Source organism: Trachurus trachurus (assembly GCF_905171665.1).
Source record: "Trachurus trachurus genome assembly, chromosome: 20".
In the NCBI taxonomy this organism is placed as follows: domain Eukaryota; kingdom Metazoa; phylum Chordata; class Actinopteri; order Carangiformes; family Carangidae; genus Trachurus; species Trachurus trachurus.
Window position 1 is genome coordinate 641,065 of NC_139911.1, and position 22,267 is coordinate 663,331.

A 22,267-nucleotide genomic window follows, 5' to 3' on the forward strand; every position below is an offset into this window, starting at 1 on the left:
TGCTGGTTTTCTTTCTGGAAGCAGCTGCAGTTTTCACAAAGGTCCAGTTAGGGTAACCACAAGTTGTGAGGGCGCCTCTCAGGTGCTTGTGTTCTGCCCCTTGGGCCTGTGAGCTGGTGGGCACGTTATCAGCTCTGTGTTGCAAAGTTCTGATAACACCAAGCTTATGTTCCAGAGGGTGGTGAGAGTCGAAAAGTAGATATTGGTCTGTATGTGTGGGTTTTCTGTATACCCCAATGTGGAGGCTCCTGTCCTTTTTCATATGGACGTCACAATCTAAGAAAGGCAGACTATTGTCCTTGACATCCTCTCTGGTGAACTTGATGTTTTTGTCCACTGAGTTAATGTGTTCGGTAAAAGCTTGCACTTCTTTGGTTTTGATTTTAACCCATGTGTCGTCCACATACCTGAACCAGTGGCTCGGTGTTGTTCCTTCAAAGGAGTTTAAAGCCTTGTTCTCTACCTCCTCCATGTACAGATTTGCCACAATAGGGGATACTGGTGAACCCATGGCACAGCCATGTTTTTGTCTGTAAAATTTGCCGTTGAACTGGAAGTATGTGGTGTTCAGGCATAAATCCAGAAGCTGGCAAATATGTTCGGGTTTGAGTTTTGTTCGGTTTTGCAGGGAGTTGTCTTGTGTGAGACGTTCTCTTACTGTGGCCGAAGCCTCCATAGTTGGAATACAGGTAAAAAGAGAAGTCACATCGTAGGATACCATAGTGTCATCTGGTTCCATTTGTATATCCCGGACTTTACCCACAAAGTCTATAGAGTTTTGGATGTGGTGTGGGGTGTTTCCCACCAACGGAGCCAAGATATTGGCAATGTGTTTGGCTATGTTATAAGTGACCGAGTTTATGCTGCTGACAATGGGCCTGAGCGGGGACCCTTCTTTATGGATTTTGGGGAGTCCATATAGGCATGGGATTGAATCCTGGGGATAAAGCCGGTAGTATTGTGTTTTGTCAATGACCCCTTCTTTTTGTAATTGTTGTAGACATTCTATCACCTTCTTTTTATAGCCACTGGTCGGGTCTCGTTTCAGAGTTTCATAAGTGTTAGAGTCGCTGAGTAATGTAGATATCTTAGCCTGGTAGTCAGTTGTATTGAGCACAACTGTGCATCTACCCTTGTCTGCTGGGAGGATAGTAATGTTTTGGTCTTTGCTCAAAGCCGTCACTGCTTTCCTCTCCTCAAAGGTGAGGTTGGAGGGGGGGACCTTAGCCTCGGCCACCGCCGCTGACACTTTTAACCTTAGCTGATCTGCCTCAGTTCCGGTTAAGTTGTTTTTCCTTATAGCATATTCCTGTGTGTATTGGACAGAAGAGCAGCGCTGCCTCGGGGCTCTGGAGCCTACGGACACAAACCACCACATTTACATCAAGAAATACATGTTTTACTATCAACACATCAGTCTGCAGTAAGTTTTATTTTACTGAGCTACTGTATATAACATGGTTACGGTTTCCTGCTTTCTTTCATTCTCCTTCCTGCTTTCCTGCTCGTCCTGAGTGACACGCCCACTGATGATGTCACGGTTCGCAAGGAAAAAACAACTATTTTTTCAGTGTGAACGCGCCGGCCGGTTCAAAGTTGCGTTCGGGAACCAGAACCAGTGTGAAAGCACTAACAGAGCATCTGACTCCGCCCCCTGACTCCCAGCTAATCCAAATATGGTCAAAGGGGCGGGGCCTGTGTGATGCTTTAGTGGTGGATGAAGTGTTAACAGGTGAGTTTTATTAACAGTGACCATGATGAAGAGATGAGTCTCTGTCTCACTTACTATTATATTTAGTTTTATATTTTCATACAAAACACCTCGATGAAAGTCAGTTATATTCGACATGTTTCAACTTAAACAACGATGACTGTGTCCAAACTGTTGTTAGTGTTGTGTTTCTATAAGGAAACATCTGACCTCTGTCTCAACTGGAGATCATTAACCAGACCATCATCACAGAACAGAGAGTTTCCTGTTGCTGTGGAGACTGATGTGAGTTATTACGTTTATAAAAGTCAAAGCAGAAGCAGAGAAACGTTCCTGATCCTGATGCTTCCTGTTCTATCAGCTGAAGTTTCTGTCTGTTCCCGGCCGCTCACACAGTCGTTAATAAAACAACACGACGTGCTGCTAACGAGCCGAGCTGCTAACGAGCCGAGCTGCTAACGAGCCGAGCTGCAGTCTGAGTCGTGTCCTCGGCTAATAACCAGAATGATGGAACAGGACAAACAAACTCTGCAGGACGGATCGGTTCGGCACACTGGAGATCACCAAGGGACACTGTGTGGTAAAACTCTATAGTGCCTCAGCAGTTTTATATATCAACCTACAATTTGGTACACATGTGGACAGGGAGTGTGTGAACCATATATGTAAAATTCAACCTGTTTTATAATTAGGATTTTGAAATATCACCTTTTCACCCAAAAAAAATGTATTTTCAGAAGCCCAATTTTTTATGGAATGACTCAATTCAATATTTAATAGATATAGATGTAAAGGAACAAAGGTTGTCTTTCATTTAAGCCATAAACCATAGTTGTGGGATTAAAGTTCTGTAGCGATTCTAGCGAATGAATGAATTTTTTTTTGTGTCATGCCACCACTGTGGCCCATCCCATATGAGATTACAAGACACAATAACAAATACAAAAACAAAGACTAGACATATCGCTCTTCGTCTCTTTGCCCAAGTGTAGCCGATGTCATATCTGGCCCTCTGCGTTGTGTTTCTCACGGCCTGCCCTAGGTGGGGTTCGATCCCACAACCTCCCGCATCGAAGGCGACGATGCTAACCTCTTCGCCAAGAGGTTGACAACCGCTTGGCAAGTTGGTTAGCACGTCTTTTATGGGTGGAGTGAGTGCACATCCGTTACACAAGCCTTTTCAAGAAATAAAGAAAATGCAAATATATTCAACTGAAAAAGATGTTTTAGCTTCTCAGCATCGTCTAACCACACAAATTCGTTATTTGGATCTACTTTACTAAACAGTTTTTGTCTTATAGAGTCATAGAAAGGACAGTAGAACACTGAATGAGTTTCATTCTCCACCTCTTGTTGATGTCACATAATTACAAACTCTATGGTCTTCTGCTGTGCCGACACATCTGCCTGTCTCCATATGAAGACCAAGAACACCAGCTCTCAATATGAAACACACAGGGATCTTTTCTTTTTAGACAAATCATACAAAACATCGTTTTCTGGGAGTTTTTTCTGTAGTTATAAAGCTTTAACTGCAGTGATACAAAAACAGGTTTGAAATTGCCAAAAATGGCCTCTGCATGAAGAGGTTAAAGCAGAAGTAAGGTGAATGTTTGTGTTAATCTAAGTCTTAAATAGTTGTATCTTCCGACAGCAATCACTTCTATAGAGTGTTTGGTCTGAAACACGGGTCTGTCAGTCACTCTGCTCTGCTCTGAGCCCAGGAGAAAACTTTCCTTGTATCCTACAACCTTTATCCACTGAGGAGAGAGAACGGCATAAAGGGGCAGTCCTCTCTGTGTGTGCAGCCAAGGGATGCGCCTGAATGTGGTGACGTAGGGACGAGGACATAATGGTGCGTTCAAGGCAACCCGTAACTCGTGTTTTTCTGACCTGTGAAGTCGTACCAGTTCCATCTGGTACGAGTTCACGGGTCAGAAGTTACGAGTGGCCGTTATAGTGACTTTCACAGGTAAAACAGGTCGGAGAAACACGAGTGGGTTGCCTGGAACGCTACAAAGTCGTAAGTTGTGACTTGAAGCTGTAACTTACGGTTTCAAAAGCCTGCCTGGAACGCAGCATTAGCCAAAACCACCGGATCACTCACTTCTGCTTTAAAGCTCCTTCAGAATAAAGGTAGAAGGATGGGACACAGATAATAAACTCTACATGGAGACAAACTTCACTGGTCTCTGAGGATGAACAGGTGAGAACTGATCGATACCTGAGTCTGAAGGTAACGATCACTCAGTGTGTCATCGACTCTGTGTGTGATGTTAAACAGCAACTGCACATTAACACAAAGTCTGAGCTCCGATATCAGCTACAGCCCTAAGCCGTAACAGTAGATTTAAAGGGATAGTTCAACATGTTGTCAAATTGTCCCATTGTCATAACCCCTATAGTCATAGCAGTAGGTTCGTTACCTTTAATTGTCGGTGCAAGCTGTTTCTAGAACGGCGGAGCAGAGCCGTGAGCTGCTCAGAGCTACGCTACGGAGGCTCATTATGGGATTTCTTGGTTTCCCTCCATCAAACTCATCAAATACACAATCCAACAACTCCACAACGCTCTGGTGGACAAGTTGTGAGCTGCACATTCACCACGCTATGAGATAATAACACAACGTTACCACACAGAGTTGTTTTAGAGGGAAATACAGAGACTGATGATGAAAAACTGTCCCTGAAGGCAACGTGCATCAGTGGTTTTACATGAATTTCCCTCTACAACAACTCTGTGTGGTAACGTTGTGTTATTATCTCATAGCGTGGTGAATGTGCAGCTCACAACTTGTCCACCAGAGCGTTGTGGAGTTGTTGGATTGTGTATTTGATGAGTTTGATGAGGGAAACCAAAGAAATCCCATAATGAGCCTCCGTAGTGTAGCTCTGAGCAGCTCACGGCTCTGCTCCACCGTTCTAAAAACAGCTTGCACCAACAATTAAAGGTAACGAACCTACTGCTATGACTATAGGGATTATGGTGATGGGACAATTTGACAAAATGTTGAACTATCCCTTTAAAGATAGTTAAATCTGATCAGCGGTCAGAGTTTATTTAACTGTTGTTTAATTCATCAGGAATCTGAATGTTGTTATTGTTCCTGAAGCTTCTGAGACTCATTCATTCATATTTCATGTTTTTATCTGAAATATTCAGAAGTTCATGTGTGTGTGTGTGTGTGTGTGTGTGTGTGTGTGTGTGTGTGTGTGTGACATAAACCCACTGAGACGTCGACCAATCATACAACGGGACGCGACACGACATCACGGCCGCCGCTCGGTGTCCCAAACACACACACATATACACACACACACACACACAGCAGCTCTCATTGGTTGCGTGGCGTTAGATCGCCGGGGGCAACCGTGGCGGGTGATGAGTGTTTTTGTCAGAGCTGCTGCAGGAGAGAGAGAGACGTCCTGCCCCTGCACACACACACAGAAACCCCAAATATGACAGCAACACACACACACACGCAGACACACACACACACACACTGATGTGAAATAATCCCATAAAGGACTTCTTTCTCCTCTTTCTTCTCACCAGAACACAACCTCCTCCTCCTTCTCTTATAATAATAATATAAAGTTCTATAATCTACAGCTTTGTATCTGTGTCAGAGTTTAATATTTAATCTATATTCATATTTCTACTAGGGATGTCACCATTACTTGTTTTCACAATTAATTATTTAATCGTAAAGATTCCTAAATACCGTCACTTCCCAAAAAAGATGATGTATGAACCGTATCGGCAGATGTTGCGCCAAAATAAAGGTAAATGCTCAGATACTGGTTCATTTAACTAATGAAACATTGAATTGGTAGGAATTTAAATGTTAGTGTCATTTGTATTTTTAAAGAAAACAAAACAAAAAACAATACGTAATGACAATTTATGACCTGAGTATTTCAAACACTTCCCCTGGGGGGTTAATAATTGGTCATAAATTAATAGATACTTGAAATATTTTGTGTAAACAGTGAGTAATGTAATTTTTTTTTTGACTGTATTTGATTTTACACATTAATAGTGTTGTGAAAAGAATTAATGCAGAATAATCGTGATAATCGTAACACCGTGATTATTACTCTGACCATAATCGTACTCGTGACATCACTACTCTCTACATTATTCTACTGTGTGTGTGTGTGTGTGTGTGTGTGTGTGTGTGTGTGTGTGTGTGTGTGTGTGTGTGTGTGTGTGTGTGTGTGTGTGTGTGTGTGTCTCTCTGAACACCGAGCGGAGCAGAAAGGAACTCAGATTCATATTGATCTGAACCAATAATCAAAGAATTGATGAATGGATGATGAAGGAGAAGCAGCTGCTTCATCTCTGAACTAAAAGCTCTTTAATGTTCAGTTACTGAGTCTCCATCAGTGATGATGTCACTGCTCTGACTCCTCAGCTACACACTGTACAAGGGAAATAACACTGTGGATGTTTTTATTTATAATTTATTCTAATTCTTACTCTTATTTCATTTCATTTCTTTATTTATTGAACTGGGACGGTGCACATTCACCAACACTGACGCATTAAGCATCAGTGTAAATGTGCCGGACTTCGCACAACTGCTAAATTTCAGCCACAGTCCCAAGGCAGGTTTCTAAAAAACATAAACACAGAAGATTTTACTATTATTTCTATTATTATTATCCTATATATATATATTTGATATTTTTCATCTTTTATCTTATAATCTTGTTTCCATAATGTCTTTTTTTGATTCTCAATCTATAGATAATGTGTAGTCAGGATGTTTCATGGTCAATTTGGTGTTTAAATACAGTTTGGTTGTGTTAACTTTGATTAATAAAGATGTTCTGGTTACAGTTTATAGTTGTTTTAGGTTTAGATGCTGATTGTGTTGATTATTGTGGTTTGTGTAGACGCCCATACATCTATAGATTTGTGTTCACTGATGAAGCTGATGAAGATGAAGCTGTGGCGCCCTCTGCTGGCTCAGCTGCACCAACACCAACACCAGGAGTGTCACTGTTACCGTAACAACCTCACAGTCTCATCCTGTCTCTGCCTCCACATCCTTTTCTCCTGTCGTGGACACTGGCTTTTCTCCATCTCATCTCTCTGTTTCTCCTCCTCCTCCTCCTCCTCCTCCTCCTCCTCCTCCTCCTCCTCCCTCTGTTTCATCTGAAACCAGTTTTCTTCTGCATGTTTTCACCTTTTTCATCTGACTGAAACTGGACAACGCACGTGTTCACGCGTCACAACAGTCGAGACGACACCAAGTGGAGCAGAGAAGACCAACAAAAGAAAACCAAACAAACAAAAAACACCAGAGCTGATGTTGATGTTTTATAAAGACATAAATGACCTGAGTCAGTTGTTTATATTTTCAGCTCAGGGTATAAAAAACTTAGAGTAGCTGAGACATCTAAGTTCTTTATATCCAGTTATTAACTCAGTGACAGGAAGTCAACATGAAGGAGTCTGTGTTAAGCTGCTGAAACGACTGGTAGCGCCACCTGGTGTTGAGGAGGAGACACCACCAGGTATCAGATTTACCTGCTGCACGTCGACTGGGACAAGAACTGAACTCTGAGACGCTCCGAGACTGAAACACACTGAGTGACCAACTACTTCAGGTCTGAGTCTTTCTACCCTGAAGGCTCAACTCAACACACTCAGACACAGAGCTGCTGCAGGTTTAACAGAAGAGTTTCTTGTTTCTGGGGAAACGATAAAGTGACGGACCAGGCTACAGACTGATGCTAAGCTATCTCCGTCCGTCTGCCTTCATGTGTCGGCATGCATGTCTTATTGTGGTCTTGTTTTTATTGTGTGCGCAATATGCATGCAGTTTGTGTCTGTGCTTCTGCTTTGCTGTGGTGTGATGTGTCTTGCGTCATGAGTTTTTGTGCTGCATGATTTGGGAATGTCTTGATTGATGTTATTATGTTCTTTTGTCATGTTGTTAATTGCTGTGCATGTTTTGTAGATTGCCTTGGCCAGTAACTTTTTAACATCTGTCTAGGGACTACAGATGAAAAACTGCCTCTTGGATAATTCTGGCGCATTTACAGCTGTTATGTTATTAATGTGACTGTCCCTGTTTTCAAATAAACGTATTACTAACTAACTGTTCAATGAGTCATTATCACATGTAGATAAACATGAACACTGACCAGAGTGTGCTCTGGTCAGAATCTGTCCACACACTGTGGCCAGGCTAACCAAGAACCATAGTGTCGTTGAGCCATCCATCCCTCCAACTCTCAGCAGTAACGACTTCCTAACTTTCTTTACCGAAAAGATAGTTAATATTAGAACGAAAATTGCTAGTAATGGACCACAGATTACAGTACCCATAGAAGCACCTCCCAGACTTGGTACACACTTGGACAGCTTCTCTCCCATCGACCTGTCAGACTTAACTTCTGCAATTACTTCTTCCAAGTCAGCCACATGTCTGCTGGATCCAGTCCCGACAAGACTACTTAAGGATGTCTTTCCCTTAATTAACATTTCTTTTCTGAACCAAATCAATCTTTCCTTAGCCACAGGCTACGTGCCACAGGCCTTCAAGGTGGCTGTCATTAACCCTTTACTTAAAAAACCTTCTCTTGACCCAGATGTCCTCGCCAACTATCGGCCTATATCCAACCTTCCTTACATCTCTAAGATCCTTGAGAAGATTGTCCTGGAGCAGCTACATGAACATCTGCACAGCAACGAGCTCTTTGAAGCTTTCCAATCTGGATTCAGAGAACACCATAGCACTGAAACAGCACTTGTCAAAGTCTCTAATGATCTTCTTATAGCTTCAGACAGAGGTCTCGTCTCTGTTCTTGTACTTTTGGACCTCAGTGCTGCATTCGACACCATCGACCACAGCATCCTGCTGCAGAGACTAGATCATGAAATAGGGATTAAAGGGCCCGCCCTGAAATGGTTTAAGTCATACTTATCTGACAGGTTTCAATTTGTTAATGTTAATAACGACCACTCAGAGTATAGCAGAGTTACGCATGGTGTACCGCAGGGTTCAGTCTTAGGGCCAATCCTCTTCATTCTTTACATGCTCCCATTAGGTGGCATCATCCGGAAGCATTCAATCAATTTTCACTGTTATGCGGATGATACGCAACTCTACTTGTCCATAGAGCCAGATGACAGAAGCCGGCTCATCAATCTGCAAGACTGTCTGAAAGACATTAGATCCTGGATGTCCTCTAACTTCTTGCTACTGAATTCAGATAAAACTGAGGTCATTGTGTTTGGACCTAAACATTTCAGGGACACTTTCTCTGATCAGATCGCTACTCTAGATGGCATCACCCTGACCCCGAGTACAACCGCGCGGAACCTTGGAGTCATTTTTGACCAGGACCTTTCCTTCAGCTCCCACATAAAACACGTGACTAGGACCGCCTTCTTCCATCTGCGCAGTATCACTAAGATTAGGAATATTCTCTCCCAGAGTGATGCTGAGAAACTGGTGCATGCATTTATCACTTCTAGGCTAGACTACTGCAACTCTCTCCTGTCAGGATGTCCGAAAAACTCTCTAAAGAGTCTCCAGCTGGTCCAGAATGCCGCAGCGAGAGTTTTGACAGGAGTTAGGAAGAGAGAGTACATCTCTCCCACCTTAGCTTCTCTCCACTGGCTTCCTGTAGGATTTAGAATAGACTTCAAAATCCTTCTGCTGACTTACAAGGCTCTTAATGATAAAGCTCCATCCTATCTGAAAGAACTAATCATTCCTTACTGTCCTACCAGAGCACTCCGCTCCCAGAACGCAGGTCTGTTAGTGACTCCCAGTATCTCTAAAAACAGACTGGGAGGTAGAGCCTTCAGTTACCGGGCTCCTTTACTGTGGAACCAGCTCTCTCCATGGGTCAAAGAGGCAGACACTCTAACTACATTTAAGTCTAGACTTAAGACCTTCCTTTATGACAGGGCTTTTAGTTAGGGCTGGTTCAGGTAGCTCTGAACCACTTTATAGCTACGCTGCTATAGGCTTAGACTGCTGGGGACACATCTGGTTACACAGAGCCCTCTCCTTTCCTCTCCTCTCCTCTCCTCTCCTCTCCTCTCTCCTCCTCTCCTCTCCTCTCCTCTCCTCTCCTCTCCTCTCCTCTCCTCTCCTCTCCTCTCCTCTCCTCTCCTCTTCTCCTCTCCTCTCCTCTCCTCTCCTCTCCTCTCCTCTCCTCTCCTCTCCTCTCCTCTCCTGTCCTCTCCTCTCCTCTCCTCTCCTCAGTATATTTTTTGAACTGTCATTTTCTGTTGTACTTTGTAGTTTGGCCTTGGTGTCTCGCACTCTCTCTGTGTTTCCGCAGATCCACCGGAGCTCCATCTCTCTGCACCAGCCGCCGCCTGCATCGCCCCCCTCCCACCCCTTCCCCTGCCGTTAGACCGGCCTCCCCTCCCTTCCCATGGACCAGTCTGCCACCCAGTCCTCCCATCGAGCTGACCGGCTCTCCCTGCCCCCCCCCCCCCCCACTAGAGACTGCCTTCATCAACCCCTGCTAACATTTCCATATTCCGCACATTCTGTGACAAACTGTAAACTGTTTTCTTGTCTGTAACAACATCTATTGCACGTCTGTCCGTCCTGGGTGAGGGATCCCTCCTCTGTTGCTCACCCTGAGGTTTCTCCTGTTTTTCCCTGTTAAAAGGGTTTCCATGGAGTTTTTCCTCAGTCGATGTGAGGGTCTAAGGACAGAGGATGTTGCTACGATGCCATGTAAAGCCCTTTGAGACAAACTGTTTGTAAAAACGGGCTATACAAATAAAATTGCCTTGCCTTGCCTTGCCAGAGGAAGTCGCTCCACTTCCTCCACCTTCAACAATCAGTCAGTTACCCACAATGCACTGCTCTGAGTTTCACATGGTTGTGGCTAGATGGTGTAGCTACATGAGCTGCAGGAAGCTAACGCACTAGAAAACATGAAATCTTTACTCAGCTGTGCCTAAACCCAACCAATGGCTTCACACTGCAAAAAAACTAATCTCTTTCCACTTAAAATAAGACTCATCACCTAAAAATGAACTTGTTTTTAGATCATTTTCACTTGTTTCAAACTAATTTTCACTTGAAATAAGTAGAAAAATCTGCCAGTGAAAGTAAGTTTTTTGTGTTTGTAATAAGAAAGAAAAACTTGCTCCACTATCAGATTTTTCTACTTATTTCAAGTGAAAATCTTCTTGAAAGAAGTAAAAAGTGTCTAAAAACAAGCTGCTTTTAATGTGATGAGTCTTATTTTAAGTAGAATGAGATTAGTTTTGACTAGAAATAAGACAAATATTCTTGGTATGATGTAGAGTTTTTGCAGTGTACTTACTTTTTGCTTTTTTTTTTTTTTTTTCCTATTTTACACCTGGACACGTCAGTTTTACTAAACTTAACCAGTCAGGAGTTCTTCTCAATGAGTTTTGGTGAGATTCTACGTGACTTCCTGCAGCTCGTGTAGCGACGCCATCGAGCCACGACCGCTTCACATCGACAACATGACTACAACACGACTCTACGAGCAGCAGGCCGTGCAGCGCCTCACCTTCTCGTAGTACTGCACGTTGCTCTGGGCCGTGGAGATGAAGGCTGATCTGAGGTCAGTCCTCATGCTGCTCTGCCAGCGGCTCCAGTCTCCTCTCAGGGCGTTGTTGGCCTGCTCCACGCGGTCCGCCAGCGCGTCCACCTCATCCTGCAGCTGGGACACAAACACACACAAACACACCGCAACACACCACACAGGGTTAACACAGAGGATACACACTGTTTTCTGTTTTACTTCATGAGAAATAAAGGTATTTTTATAAATCTCACAGTATAGAAACTCTCCTGCTCTTGTTTTCCTTCCACCAGTGACAATAAAAATGTATTAAAGCTGCTTTAAAGACAGTTTCCACACAGATCAGCTGTTATTAAACATTCCTCTGTGAAACCCTGAGAGGCTTCATCACCCGACTCTTCTTCAAATTATGATTAAGTCAAATCTGTCTGATCCGTCCGGTGTGACGGTGTTTCACATCCACTTTATAACTATTCATTCATTTGAGTTCGGTTTGAAGTGAAGAAATGTTTCACTGCTCACAGGTAAAAATCAATTTGGGACTTATAAAGTATAATAAATATATATAAAGTCTATTAAACTCTGTCAGTTCAGACGTTTCACCTGAACTGTGTGAAAACTAAAACACTGGTGAACAACCAGATGTTGTTCTCACAGCACACACACACACACACACACACACACACAGACAGACACACACACAGCCATATCTATCGTCACCGCGCCCCCTACAGGCCGACTGAGCAGCTTCACTCTAAACACATGTTTTAGTTTCTCTTGTTGCCTGGTAACAAGCTGCACTGAGTTCAGTCACAAAAACAGATTTAAAAAAATAAATAAAGAAAAGTCCTGTTTGACCTTTGACCTGTGAGTTCAGTTCACACCACAACGATGAGTTAATATCTGAATGTTTCCTCCTGGTTTTAAAGGAAACAGCTTCACACAGAAGAAGACTGAGCTGGAAGATAAAGATAAAGATAAAGCTGAGGATGATGATGGTTTCCAGACTCTGCCCCCTGGTGGCGGAGCAGCAAACCGCTCCACTCAGCAGCTACTTCTTCAAAATGTCTCATTTCTAGTCAAAACTAAACTCTTTCCACTTAAAGGGACAACGAGGAGTTTCTATTCGGTTATAAAAAAGTCTCACGTTAATGTGGATGAATCTCCGCTACCCACACTTGTTAATGGACCCATTTTCGATGCATATATCGTTCTGTCTCTATCGTTATTTTGTTATTATTAGTGGTGGCGGAAGTGCTGGTCGAGCCGACCAGCGTTTCCTTCGTTGCGAATCATGAGAATAACGCAGCCGCATCGCCGTTTATGGTCGGAACTACGGTGGTATGTGAACCTCTTTGAACCTCTGACTTTAATTATTGATGAATGAAAACATGAGTCTGTCTTGCGCCCGGTCAAAGAAATGTACGGTGCGCGCGGAGGCTCATAAATGTAGTGTGAAAACGCTTCGCTTTTCCAAAACTCCTCGTTGTCCCTTTAAAATAAGACTCATCACCTAAAAATTTACTTGTTTTTAGATCATTTTCACTTGTTTCAAACTAATTTTCACTTGAAATAAGTAGAAAAATCTGCCAGTGAAAGCAAGTTTTTTGTGTTTGTAATAAGAAAGAAAAACTTGCTCCACTATCAGATTTTTCTACTTATTTCAAGTGAAAATCTGCTTGAAAGAAGTAAAAAGTGTCTAAAAACAAGCTGCTTTTAATGTGATGAGTCTTATTTTAAATAGAATGAGATTAGTTTTGACTAGAAATGAGACAGATATTCTTGTGAGCCGGTGGACAGAGACAGACTGGATCTACAGTGAGTGGGTCGGTTTGGACGCTTCAACGCTTCATGTTCTGGTTCTGGTTCCAACCAGTGGAGGAGTTGGACTCTGACACTGAGAAATGTCTGTTTTTTTAATTATTTATTATAATTTATTTACATCTTGTTACTGAACTGTGTAGAAAACTTTGAAGCGTCCTGATTGGACAGAAATAAATCAATCAATAATCCATCAGTCAGAGTTCCAGTCGATTGTTGTAGCGTAACAGTAACAGCGTTATGTTTTACACAGAACTATTTTTCTTCAGAGCGTAATAATAAGATTTTGGTCGCGAGCGGTGCCACGGTTCGACACGTGATCGTGCTGCACCAATCAGGTAGCTGCTTTTTGTCAACAGAATTCCAACACGGCGGCCACCATGGCTACCGATGCCGGGACAAATGGATTCTAACCATTGGTGTATGTTTGTTTTTTGTCATGTTTTTCTTATGACTTTAAGTCTGAGGTATTCGTGTTATATAGACAGTGTTTGGGCTAGCTCTGCTCTGCTGCACTGAGCTTCACCTGAGCTCTGTCACTGGCTGGAGAGGAAACACAGACTCTCCACCCAGAAATGTCCCGTGCACATCACAACATCTGTGACTTGTCTCTTTTATTTTGTTTTGTGAAGCACTTTGTAAACTTGTGTTTTTAAAGGTGCTATATAAATAAAGTTATAATTATTAAAACATAGCAAAAGACCAAAATGCAGACTTACCACCACACAGGACTAGAAGCCCATAGGTGATGATTAAGCTGGATTTCATTTGTATAAGTCTAGCATATATAACTATACTAACTAACTATACCTTTCAAATATGAGTTGTTTGCCCCATTAAAATTAACCAATAGGCTACATCCCTCACATTGATACAGAGAGTAAGGCAGAGTAGTGGTATTGAGGTAAGAAACCTGATGTGGGCTAAGAAACTCTCGTATCACAACTGTATCAAACATCATATCAAACCGAATCTCTTTGTAATTGAGTCATATCGTTATCAAATCGCATTTGAATCGCATCGCATCGTGAACAGGAGTGAATCGTATCGCATCGTATCGACGGGAGCTTCAGTGTATCGTTAATGTATCGTATCGGTGGCAGCGTATCGAGATGCGTATCGAATCGGCCTCAGTGGTGGAGATATACAACAACCTTAGTGAAAACACTTCGCTTTACGAAACTCCTCATTGTCCCTTTAACTCATAACGCTGTTTATTTATAACGCTGTGTTTCCCGCCACTCGTGTGTTTCACCTCTGAAGTTTTACAGCAGGTTGAGTTGAGTTGAGTTCATCTTCACTCTCTGAACTTCACTGATCGTTAGTTTCTATTGATCACTTCCTGTTTCCTGTCGAGCGTCTTGATTCGTCTGATCAATAACACACACTGAGAAATTAACTCAAAGACCCCGACACACACACACACACACACACACACATAGAAACACATGACAAAGTCTTTTCTCTTCTCATTAGCACAGATCAGTTAAAGGAGGCAGTGACACACACACACACACACACACTAATTAAGGCGACTAGAGTAGAGTCTGTGGGGGAATATCTGAGTCCTGCTTCTTAATTAAAATTTCACAGATGGATTTTGATTTCAGCGAGGTGAGGGGACGCACACCTGCAACACACACACACACACACACATAGGCTATACAAACACACACACCGGTGCACGTATATCCTGAAGGATGCTCTGCAGCTCCGGTGAAGACTTTATAAATAGCGCTGTCCTTTGCTCGTCTAACTTTCCATCTGGGCTCTTTGTCTCGTGACATTTGGGAGCGCCGCGGCGTCTGAAGAGGATCTGGGAACTTTTCATTACGCTGCGATTAGCCGCCGCTTTCACACCCGCAGATATAATATCGACGAGGACGAGCTTCCAGTCCACGAGCCGGGAGCTTCACTTAATCCTCCCAGGAAGCTGCTGCTGCTCCACTATAACTCCGCTTTATTACACCTAATCTGTCTCTGTGTGTGTGTGTGTGTGTGTGTGTGTGTGTGTGTGTGTGTGTGTGTGTGTGTGTGTGTGTGTGTGTGTGTGTCTCTGTATGTGGACTGCAAAAACTCAAAATCTTACCATGAATATTTGTCTTATTTCTAGTCAAAACAAATCTCTTTCTACTTAAAATAAGACTCATCACATAAAAAGCAGTTTGTTTTTAGACACTTTCTACTTCTTTCAAGCTGATTTTCACTTGAAATAAGTAGAAAAATCTGATAGTGGAGCAAGTTTTTCTTTCTTATTACAAGCACAAAAAACTTGCTTTCACTGGCAGATTTTTCTACTTATTTCAAGTGAAAATTTGTTTGAAACAAGTGAAAATGATCTAAAAACAAGTTCATTTTTAGGTGATGAGTCTTATTTTAAGTGGAAAGAGTTTAGTTTTGACTAGAAATGAGACATTTTGACAAGAAATAAGACAAATATTCTTGGAAAGATGTTGAGTTTTTGCAGTGTGTGTGTGTGTGTGTGTGTGTGTGTGTGTGTGTGTGTGTGTGTGTGTGTGTGTGTGTGTGTGTGTGTGTGGAGGTAAAGAGTCACACTCACTGCTTCTGGGTCGACTTTCCTCGAAGCCAGCGCCTCGTTCTTGGCTTCAAACTCGGCCTGGATGTTGTCTCTGCGTCTCATCACGGCCTGGGACAGAGACATGAGGAGACTTAGTTATAATAATAATATCAACTGTCTAAAAACATCTGCCTGGTGTCTCCATTGTTAAAGTCTAGCATTATTTCTCGGAGATTTTTTATGTTTTTCCTCAGAGATTTTTACAATCTGGAGTCATGTGACGTAACACGCGTCTTTTTCCGGTCAGTCGTCATGGAAACGAGACAGTCACGGATTTACCAAAGATACTCTGTAATCTACTGTTTGGACCAGAGTGAAAAAAAAACGTGTGTAAACGCGAACCTTACGAGCTGAAAAATGAAACAATGGATCATTTTCACATAAAGCGTCTCGGCTCACAGGAGTCAAGAGCTCTGACGCTGCAGGGGACGACGTGCTAACAGCTACCAGCTACCAGCTAACAGCTACCAGCTACCAGCTAACAGCTACCAGCTAACAGCTACCAGCTACCAGCTAACAGCTACCAGCTACCAGCTACCAGCTATGAACTACGAGCTAACAGCTACGAACTACGAGCTAACAGCTACCAGCTACCAGCTACCAGCTACCAGCTAACAGCTACGAGCTAACAGCTAACAGCTACGAGCTAACAGCTAACAGCTAACAGCTACCAGCTAACAGCTACCAGCTACGAACTACCAGCTACGAACTACCAGCTACCAGCTACGAACTACGAGCTAACAGCTACCTGCTACGAACTACGAGCTAACAGCTACCAGCTAACAGCTACGAACTACGAGCTAAGAGCTAACAGCTACCAGCTACAAACTACGAGCTAACAGCCAACAGCTACCAGCTACAAACTACGAGCTACCAGCTACGAACTACGAGCTAAGAGCTACCAGCTACAAACTACGAGCTAACAGCTAACAGCTACGAACTACGAGCTACGAGCTACCAGCTACGAGCTACGAGCTACCAGCTAACAGGTAACAGCTACCAGCTACGAACTACGAGCTAACAGCTACCAGCTACAAACTACGAGCTAACAGCTACGAACTACGAGCTAACAGCTACCAGCTACAAACTACGAGCTAACAGCTACGAACTACGAGCTAACAGCTACCAGCTACCAGCTGCCAGCTAACCGGTAACAGCTGGCGGCCCGCCGGGCTTATAATACACTGGGGGAAACCCTGAGGTGCGTTTAGTCTCATTCTGTTGCATTCTGTTGCGTTCAGGTGCGTTCATGTGTGTGGACTGACCTTGAGCGTCTCGGCACAGAGGACGTACTCGTGCAGCGCGGGGACCAGGACGTCTGACAGCTGGTGGATCTGCTGCTCCGTCTCGTGGCTGCAGCGCTCCACGCAGCCGGCCACGCCCCTCAGCGGCTCGGCCAGCTGCAGCTCCGACTCCGCCCACTGGCCGTAGGTCGGCCCGTACTGACGCAGCTCGTCCAGGTGCTCTGCAACACACAGGACACGAGGCGTTCACTGACCGCAGGAAACCTCAGCCTCCGAGGTCGGCAACGTCAAGAAAAACACCTTGACTGATGAAAGGGTTAAACGCCTCTTCTCATTGGACAAAAGAAAACAACCATTCACCAATGAGAGTTCACTGAATGTAAATGAAGTGACAGATGATTATTGATTTCCAAACATTATTGAAAACTTTGCTTTTTCCTCTTCAAACTTTTATTATCAGAGATATTTTATATTCAACTCTTTCTCCTCCTTCTTCCTCTTTTAATTTAGTTGTTTCTCAGCTGATCAATTATTGATCATCTGGCTCTAAACACTTTATTTCTCTCAGTGTGCTGTGAAAATGAGGAAACAGAGTAAAGACTGATGGTAATAATATTGAAAATTAAAGCTGCAATTTTTTTTTCAGAAAGAAGAAAAGCGTTTTCATGCATTTTACAAATATATATATCAAAAAGCCGGGTGGTATTTTTATGGAGGACGGTCTGAAGATGCAGTCTCAGCAAATTTGGTGTCAACTGAGCAAAGATTGCAGGACAAGAAAGAAAACAGATGGTGGACTTCATAATTTGCACTGGATTTATTTGTAGAAAGGTTTCTAAAGGATTTGGGCGACTTTTTGGTGAAAGTTGTAAAATTGTAGCAGGTACATTTTAAAGGTTTTAACTTAACATGCTTGCTTGCCCCCCATGAAGAATATTGAATATGGATTGATAATGGCCGCGTTTCCCAGATTCGATCTTTCTTAAGGACTTAAGAAGGCTCTTAAGAAGGGTTCGGCTAAGAAGGAGCGCTAAGATACGGGTGTTTCCCAGATGCGTTCTTAACTGCCTTCTTAAGATCACGCCAAAGAAGCTTCTTAAGAAGCTCTTAACGGGAGCTGTCCACCACCACAGTACTGAAACTGAATCAATCGATGCCAGACAAATCGATTATTATATCACACGCCACCTATTACGCGCATAAATCACACACAGTGACAAGCGCAGCCGCACCGACGGGCGATGAATAAACCGAAAACGGGATTTCCACTTGTCAAACATGGGGTTAACACAGGTGTCGGCGGGCCTGATTAGAAACTTCTCCGCTGTTGTTGCCGCGTTGGTCACGGGCAGTGACGGACTGGCCGTAGGTGACACGGCACAGCTGCGTAAAGATGCGGCCAGACGGCTGCGTGACCATGTGATTGATGTGTGTGAAAATAAAAATAAAAAAGTGCGCAGGGGCTGGCTGGTTTACAGCCAGACAACTCTGGAAAGGATGAAAACACAAGGTAGCAAATAGGTCACTTGATAGAGTATCCCCACTGCAAGTTGAAGCATTTCTGTGGTCTGGGTTCAAATCCACCCAATAGAAAATTATTTTGGTGGTCATCACGTTTTTCTTTTCTCATCATCACTGAATGATCAATGCTATACATATGTATATAGGCTACATATATATTTAGGCAGTGGAGTGTTAATGCGTGACAGTCTTTTTAGTGCCAGTATAACATGGCACGGGAGGATCGGTGTCACGGCTGCCACACTCCGTGACACTGACCCTTGCTTGCGATGCCCCCACCACACCAAGAAGCTGCCCACTGCATAAAAACACCATGCAACAGCGACACTAGGGGTTGATTTAAGAACGGTTGTTTTTGATGTTCATGCAGATATGGGACGTGGATGTGTGCGTAAAAATTATGATAAATGATAATCATGATGATTAATTTTATTTGTGTGCCTGATGTGCAGAGCACACGTTATTCCTCATATTTAGGTTATTTGTTGTTCTTATTTTATTTTGTATCTCTATTTTTTATTTCGGCACATATTTAATATGTTTTAAACATACGATGTGCACTGTTTAAATCTTGCTTAGTGTGATATTGATTTGCCTTGAAAAAGTGCTAAAACGTCGCTAAGAAGACTCGAAAGAGTGGGTCAGCTCGATCTTACATTTCCTTCTTAGTGAAAGATCTTCTTAAGCTAAGAGCGACTCTGGGAAACACGTTCTTCTTTCACAGCGTTCTTAAGAGCGCTCCAAAGAAGATCTTAGCGCTAAGAGCTTCTTAACAAATCTGGGAAACGCGGCCAATGTCCTTGCATTTGAGTAAATCAAAGAAGATGAAGAAAAGCAGCACCTCTCTGCTCCTTGATGATCCTCTGCGTGACCTTGTCCACAGACGTGACCTTGTTGCTGAACTCGTCCACGTAGTCCTGCATGGAGCTGAACTCCTCCGGTCGGCTCCTCAGGCCTCTCACCGAGTTGGCCACGGCCCGAACCGTGTCCCCCATCCTGCTCAGGAAGCCTGGCCCCTGCTTCCTGTGGGACGCCAGGTCCTGCACCACACAACACACACACACGGTTAATTAAAGGGACAACCAGGAGTTTCTCCATCGGCAGAACAAAAAATTCTGCGACAATAAAAAAGTCTGATATTAATGTGGATGAATCTCCGTTACCACTTGTTAATGGTCCATTTTAGATAAATCTATGGTTTTGTCTCTATGGTTATTTTGTTATTATTAGTGGTGGTGGAAATGCTGGGCGAGCCGACCAGCGTTTCTTTACTTTCGGTTTCGTGGCGAGTCATGAGAATAACGCCGCCGAATCTCCGTTTATGGTGGGAACTACGACGGTATGTGATCGTCTTCCAACCTCTGACTTTAATTCTTGATGAATGAAAACATGAGTCTGTCTTGCGCCGGTCAAAGAATTTCACGGTGCGGAGGCTCATAAATGTAGTGTGGAAACACTTCACTTTAACAAAACTCCTCATTGTCCCTTTAATCAGGTTTTAACGAGGCTGCGTGATGCTGCTGAGCTGGTAGTGGAAACCCTGGTGTGTGTTTATAAACATGTTAACGAGCGCCAGGTGGATTGTTTATGAACCTTAACGAGCTCTGGCCTGAGGCTCAGAGGTTACCACGGCAACTTGAGCTGGTTGCCAATGACGATAGGGGCCCCCCCAGGCTGAGGCAGACAGAAACGTGGAGAAAAAGAGAGATTTTCTGCCTCTGCACCGGTCTCACATTTGGGCTTATTCTGACAAAACGGTAACTCCTATCAGAACAAAACACAGACCATCATCGCTGTAAGGACTCATTGAACAGGGATTGATCAAAAACTATGACCTATCAAAATGTGGAATAATACGCCAATACACAAGACTTGTGTCTACTGTTTAAAGTTTAAATGAAGTCTCTAGGTGAAAGTATGCCTGAGCAGTAGACAGCAGTAGTTAGTATGAAAAGTACAATGATTTGTTCATCTCATTCTCTATGAGAAATTATCCTGGTTCGAGCAGGCACTGTCGCCAATCCACACTCGACAAGATGATGTTTTATTTTAATAAACAAAAACGAATGTGTTTAAGGCATATAGAGTTTACAAAAAGTCCTGAAAAAGCTTGAATATAGCTAACTTTAATTTAAGTTTGTGCCTTGTGAACAATGCAATCATAATGTTCTATATACTTTATGTTAACACTCAGTGATGAAAATAAACGATTTTGTTGTTTTAGCTCATTTATGTGTCTATTCATTGATTCAGTCATATACCAAAATCCATTTAAATTGAAAAATGTTGCTTCTTGTGTCAAATATTGATATGCGATTAATTCGATTTTTTTTTAATCAAGTCCCACCACTACTTATAAATAAAATAAAGTTAAACATGATCAAAAAGGAGTAGGAAGAAGTAAAAACGTATTAACTCCTACCCCCACTCTCTATTTCCCCACGATCATGCATGATCCCAGTTATTATTTCATGTTGTGTGATATGCACAGTGTGCGTGTGTGTGTGCGTGTGTGTGCGTGTGTGTGTGTGTGTGCGTGTGTGTGTGTGTGTGTGTGTGTGCGTGTGTGTGTGTGTGTGCGTGTGTGTGTGTGTGTGTGTGTGTGTGTGCGTGTGTGTGTGTGTGTGTGTGTGTGTGTGCGAGACCTGTGCGGTGAGGAAGACTCTGAAGTGTTCGCTGCAGGACAGGATGGGATGGTCAGAGATCTTGTTGAGGAAGCGGTGCAGCGCTCTCCTCCGGGTCTCGATGAAGTCGTCGTTGAAGCGTTCCACCATTCCCTTCATCACAAACTTCTCCGGCAGCGGCTGGAGCGGGGAAAAAAAACACACACACACAAAATAAAACGCCACAACTTTGTTTTAAACACTGAACTTGAACCTTCTTTTTTTATTGAAAATGTGTTTCACTGCACCACTTCACCTCTGATCACTAAAACACACGTCCTTCTGTCTTTCTGCACTGCAAAAACTCTACATTTTTCCAAGAATATGTGTCTTATTTCTTGTCAAAATGTCTCATTTCTAGTTAAAACTAATCTCTTTTCACTTAAAATAAGACTCATCACCTAAAAATTAACTTGTTTTTAGATCATTTTCACTTGTTTCAAACTAATTTTCACTTGAAATAAGTAGAAAAATCTGCCAGTGAAAGCAAGTTTTTTGTGTTTGTAATAAGGAAGAAAAACTTGCTCCACTATCAGATTTTTCTACTTATTTCAAGTGAAAATCTGCTTGAAAGAAGTAAAAAGTGTCTAAAAACAAGCTGCTTTTAATGTGATGAGGCTTTTTAAGTAGAATGAGATTCGTTTTGACTAGAAATGACATTTTGACTAGAAATAAGACAATATATTCTTGGTAAGATTTTGAGTTTTTTGCAGTGTGTCCTTTATGTTTATATTTATATAACAGATGTTCTAATGAAAAGTTAAAAAGTGGAAAACCTGCACCAAGCAGAAAGACAGAGCTGTGATGTCAGAGGTGTCGTCGCCAGCGGCAACAGCAGCAGCAGCGAGGATCAGATTCCCTCAGACAATAATAATAATTAGTGGTCAGAGTTTCCGCTGAGCAGAAAGTGAGTGAACCACAGGAACGCTGACACAGAGGAACATGGCCGCCGCCGCCGCCGGCCCGTTAAGTTAACCTTTTTTTTTTTTTTTTTTTTTAAATGTGCGACACAGAAATTGCATACATACGTACATCAGTATAGTATACTACATCCATGGGAACAGAAAGAGAGACAATAACTCAAACAAAAAAACACAACAAAAAGCAAGGCCTTTACAAGTCACTTAATAAATGTCCATAATAGAGTACGTTTTGGCGGCTTTCTTATTTGTCATGTCCTTGAT

General features: G+C 42.8%; 1 protein-coding gene across 1 annotated transcript in view; it reads right to left on the reverse strand.

Annotated features, from left to right (window-relative positions):
- snx7 (sorting nexin 7) overlaps positions 1-22,267 on the reverse strand; it is a 33,364-nt gene that overhangs the window by 6,806 nt on the left and 4,291 nt on the right. Inside the window, exons 4-8 of the mRNA XM_083995850.1 lie at positions 21,066-21,224; positions 19,262-19,460; positions 16,921-17,120; positions 15,638-15,724; positions 11,242-11,394 (exon numbers count right to left, since the gene is read on the reverse strand). Of these exons, the coding sequence (XP_083851976.1) occupies positions 11,242-11,394; positions 15,638-15,724; positions 16,921-17,120; positions 19,262-19,460; positions 21,066-21,224 (798 nt within the window). The remainder of the gene's footprint in view (positions 1-11,241; positions 11,395-15,637; positions 15,725-16,920; positions 17,121-19,261; positions 19,461-21,065; positions 21,225-22,267) is intronic.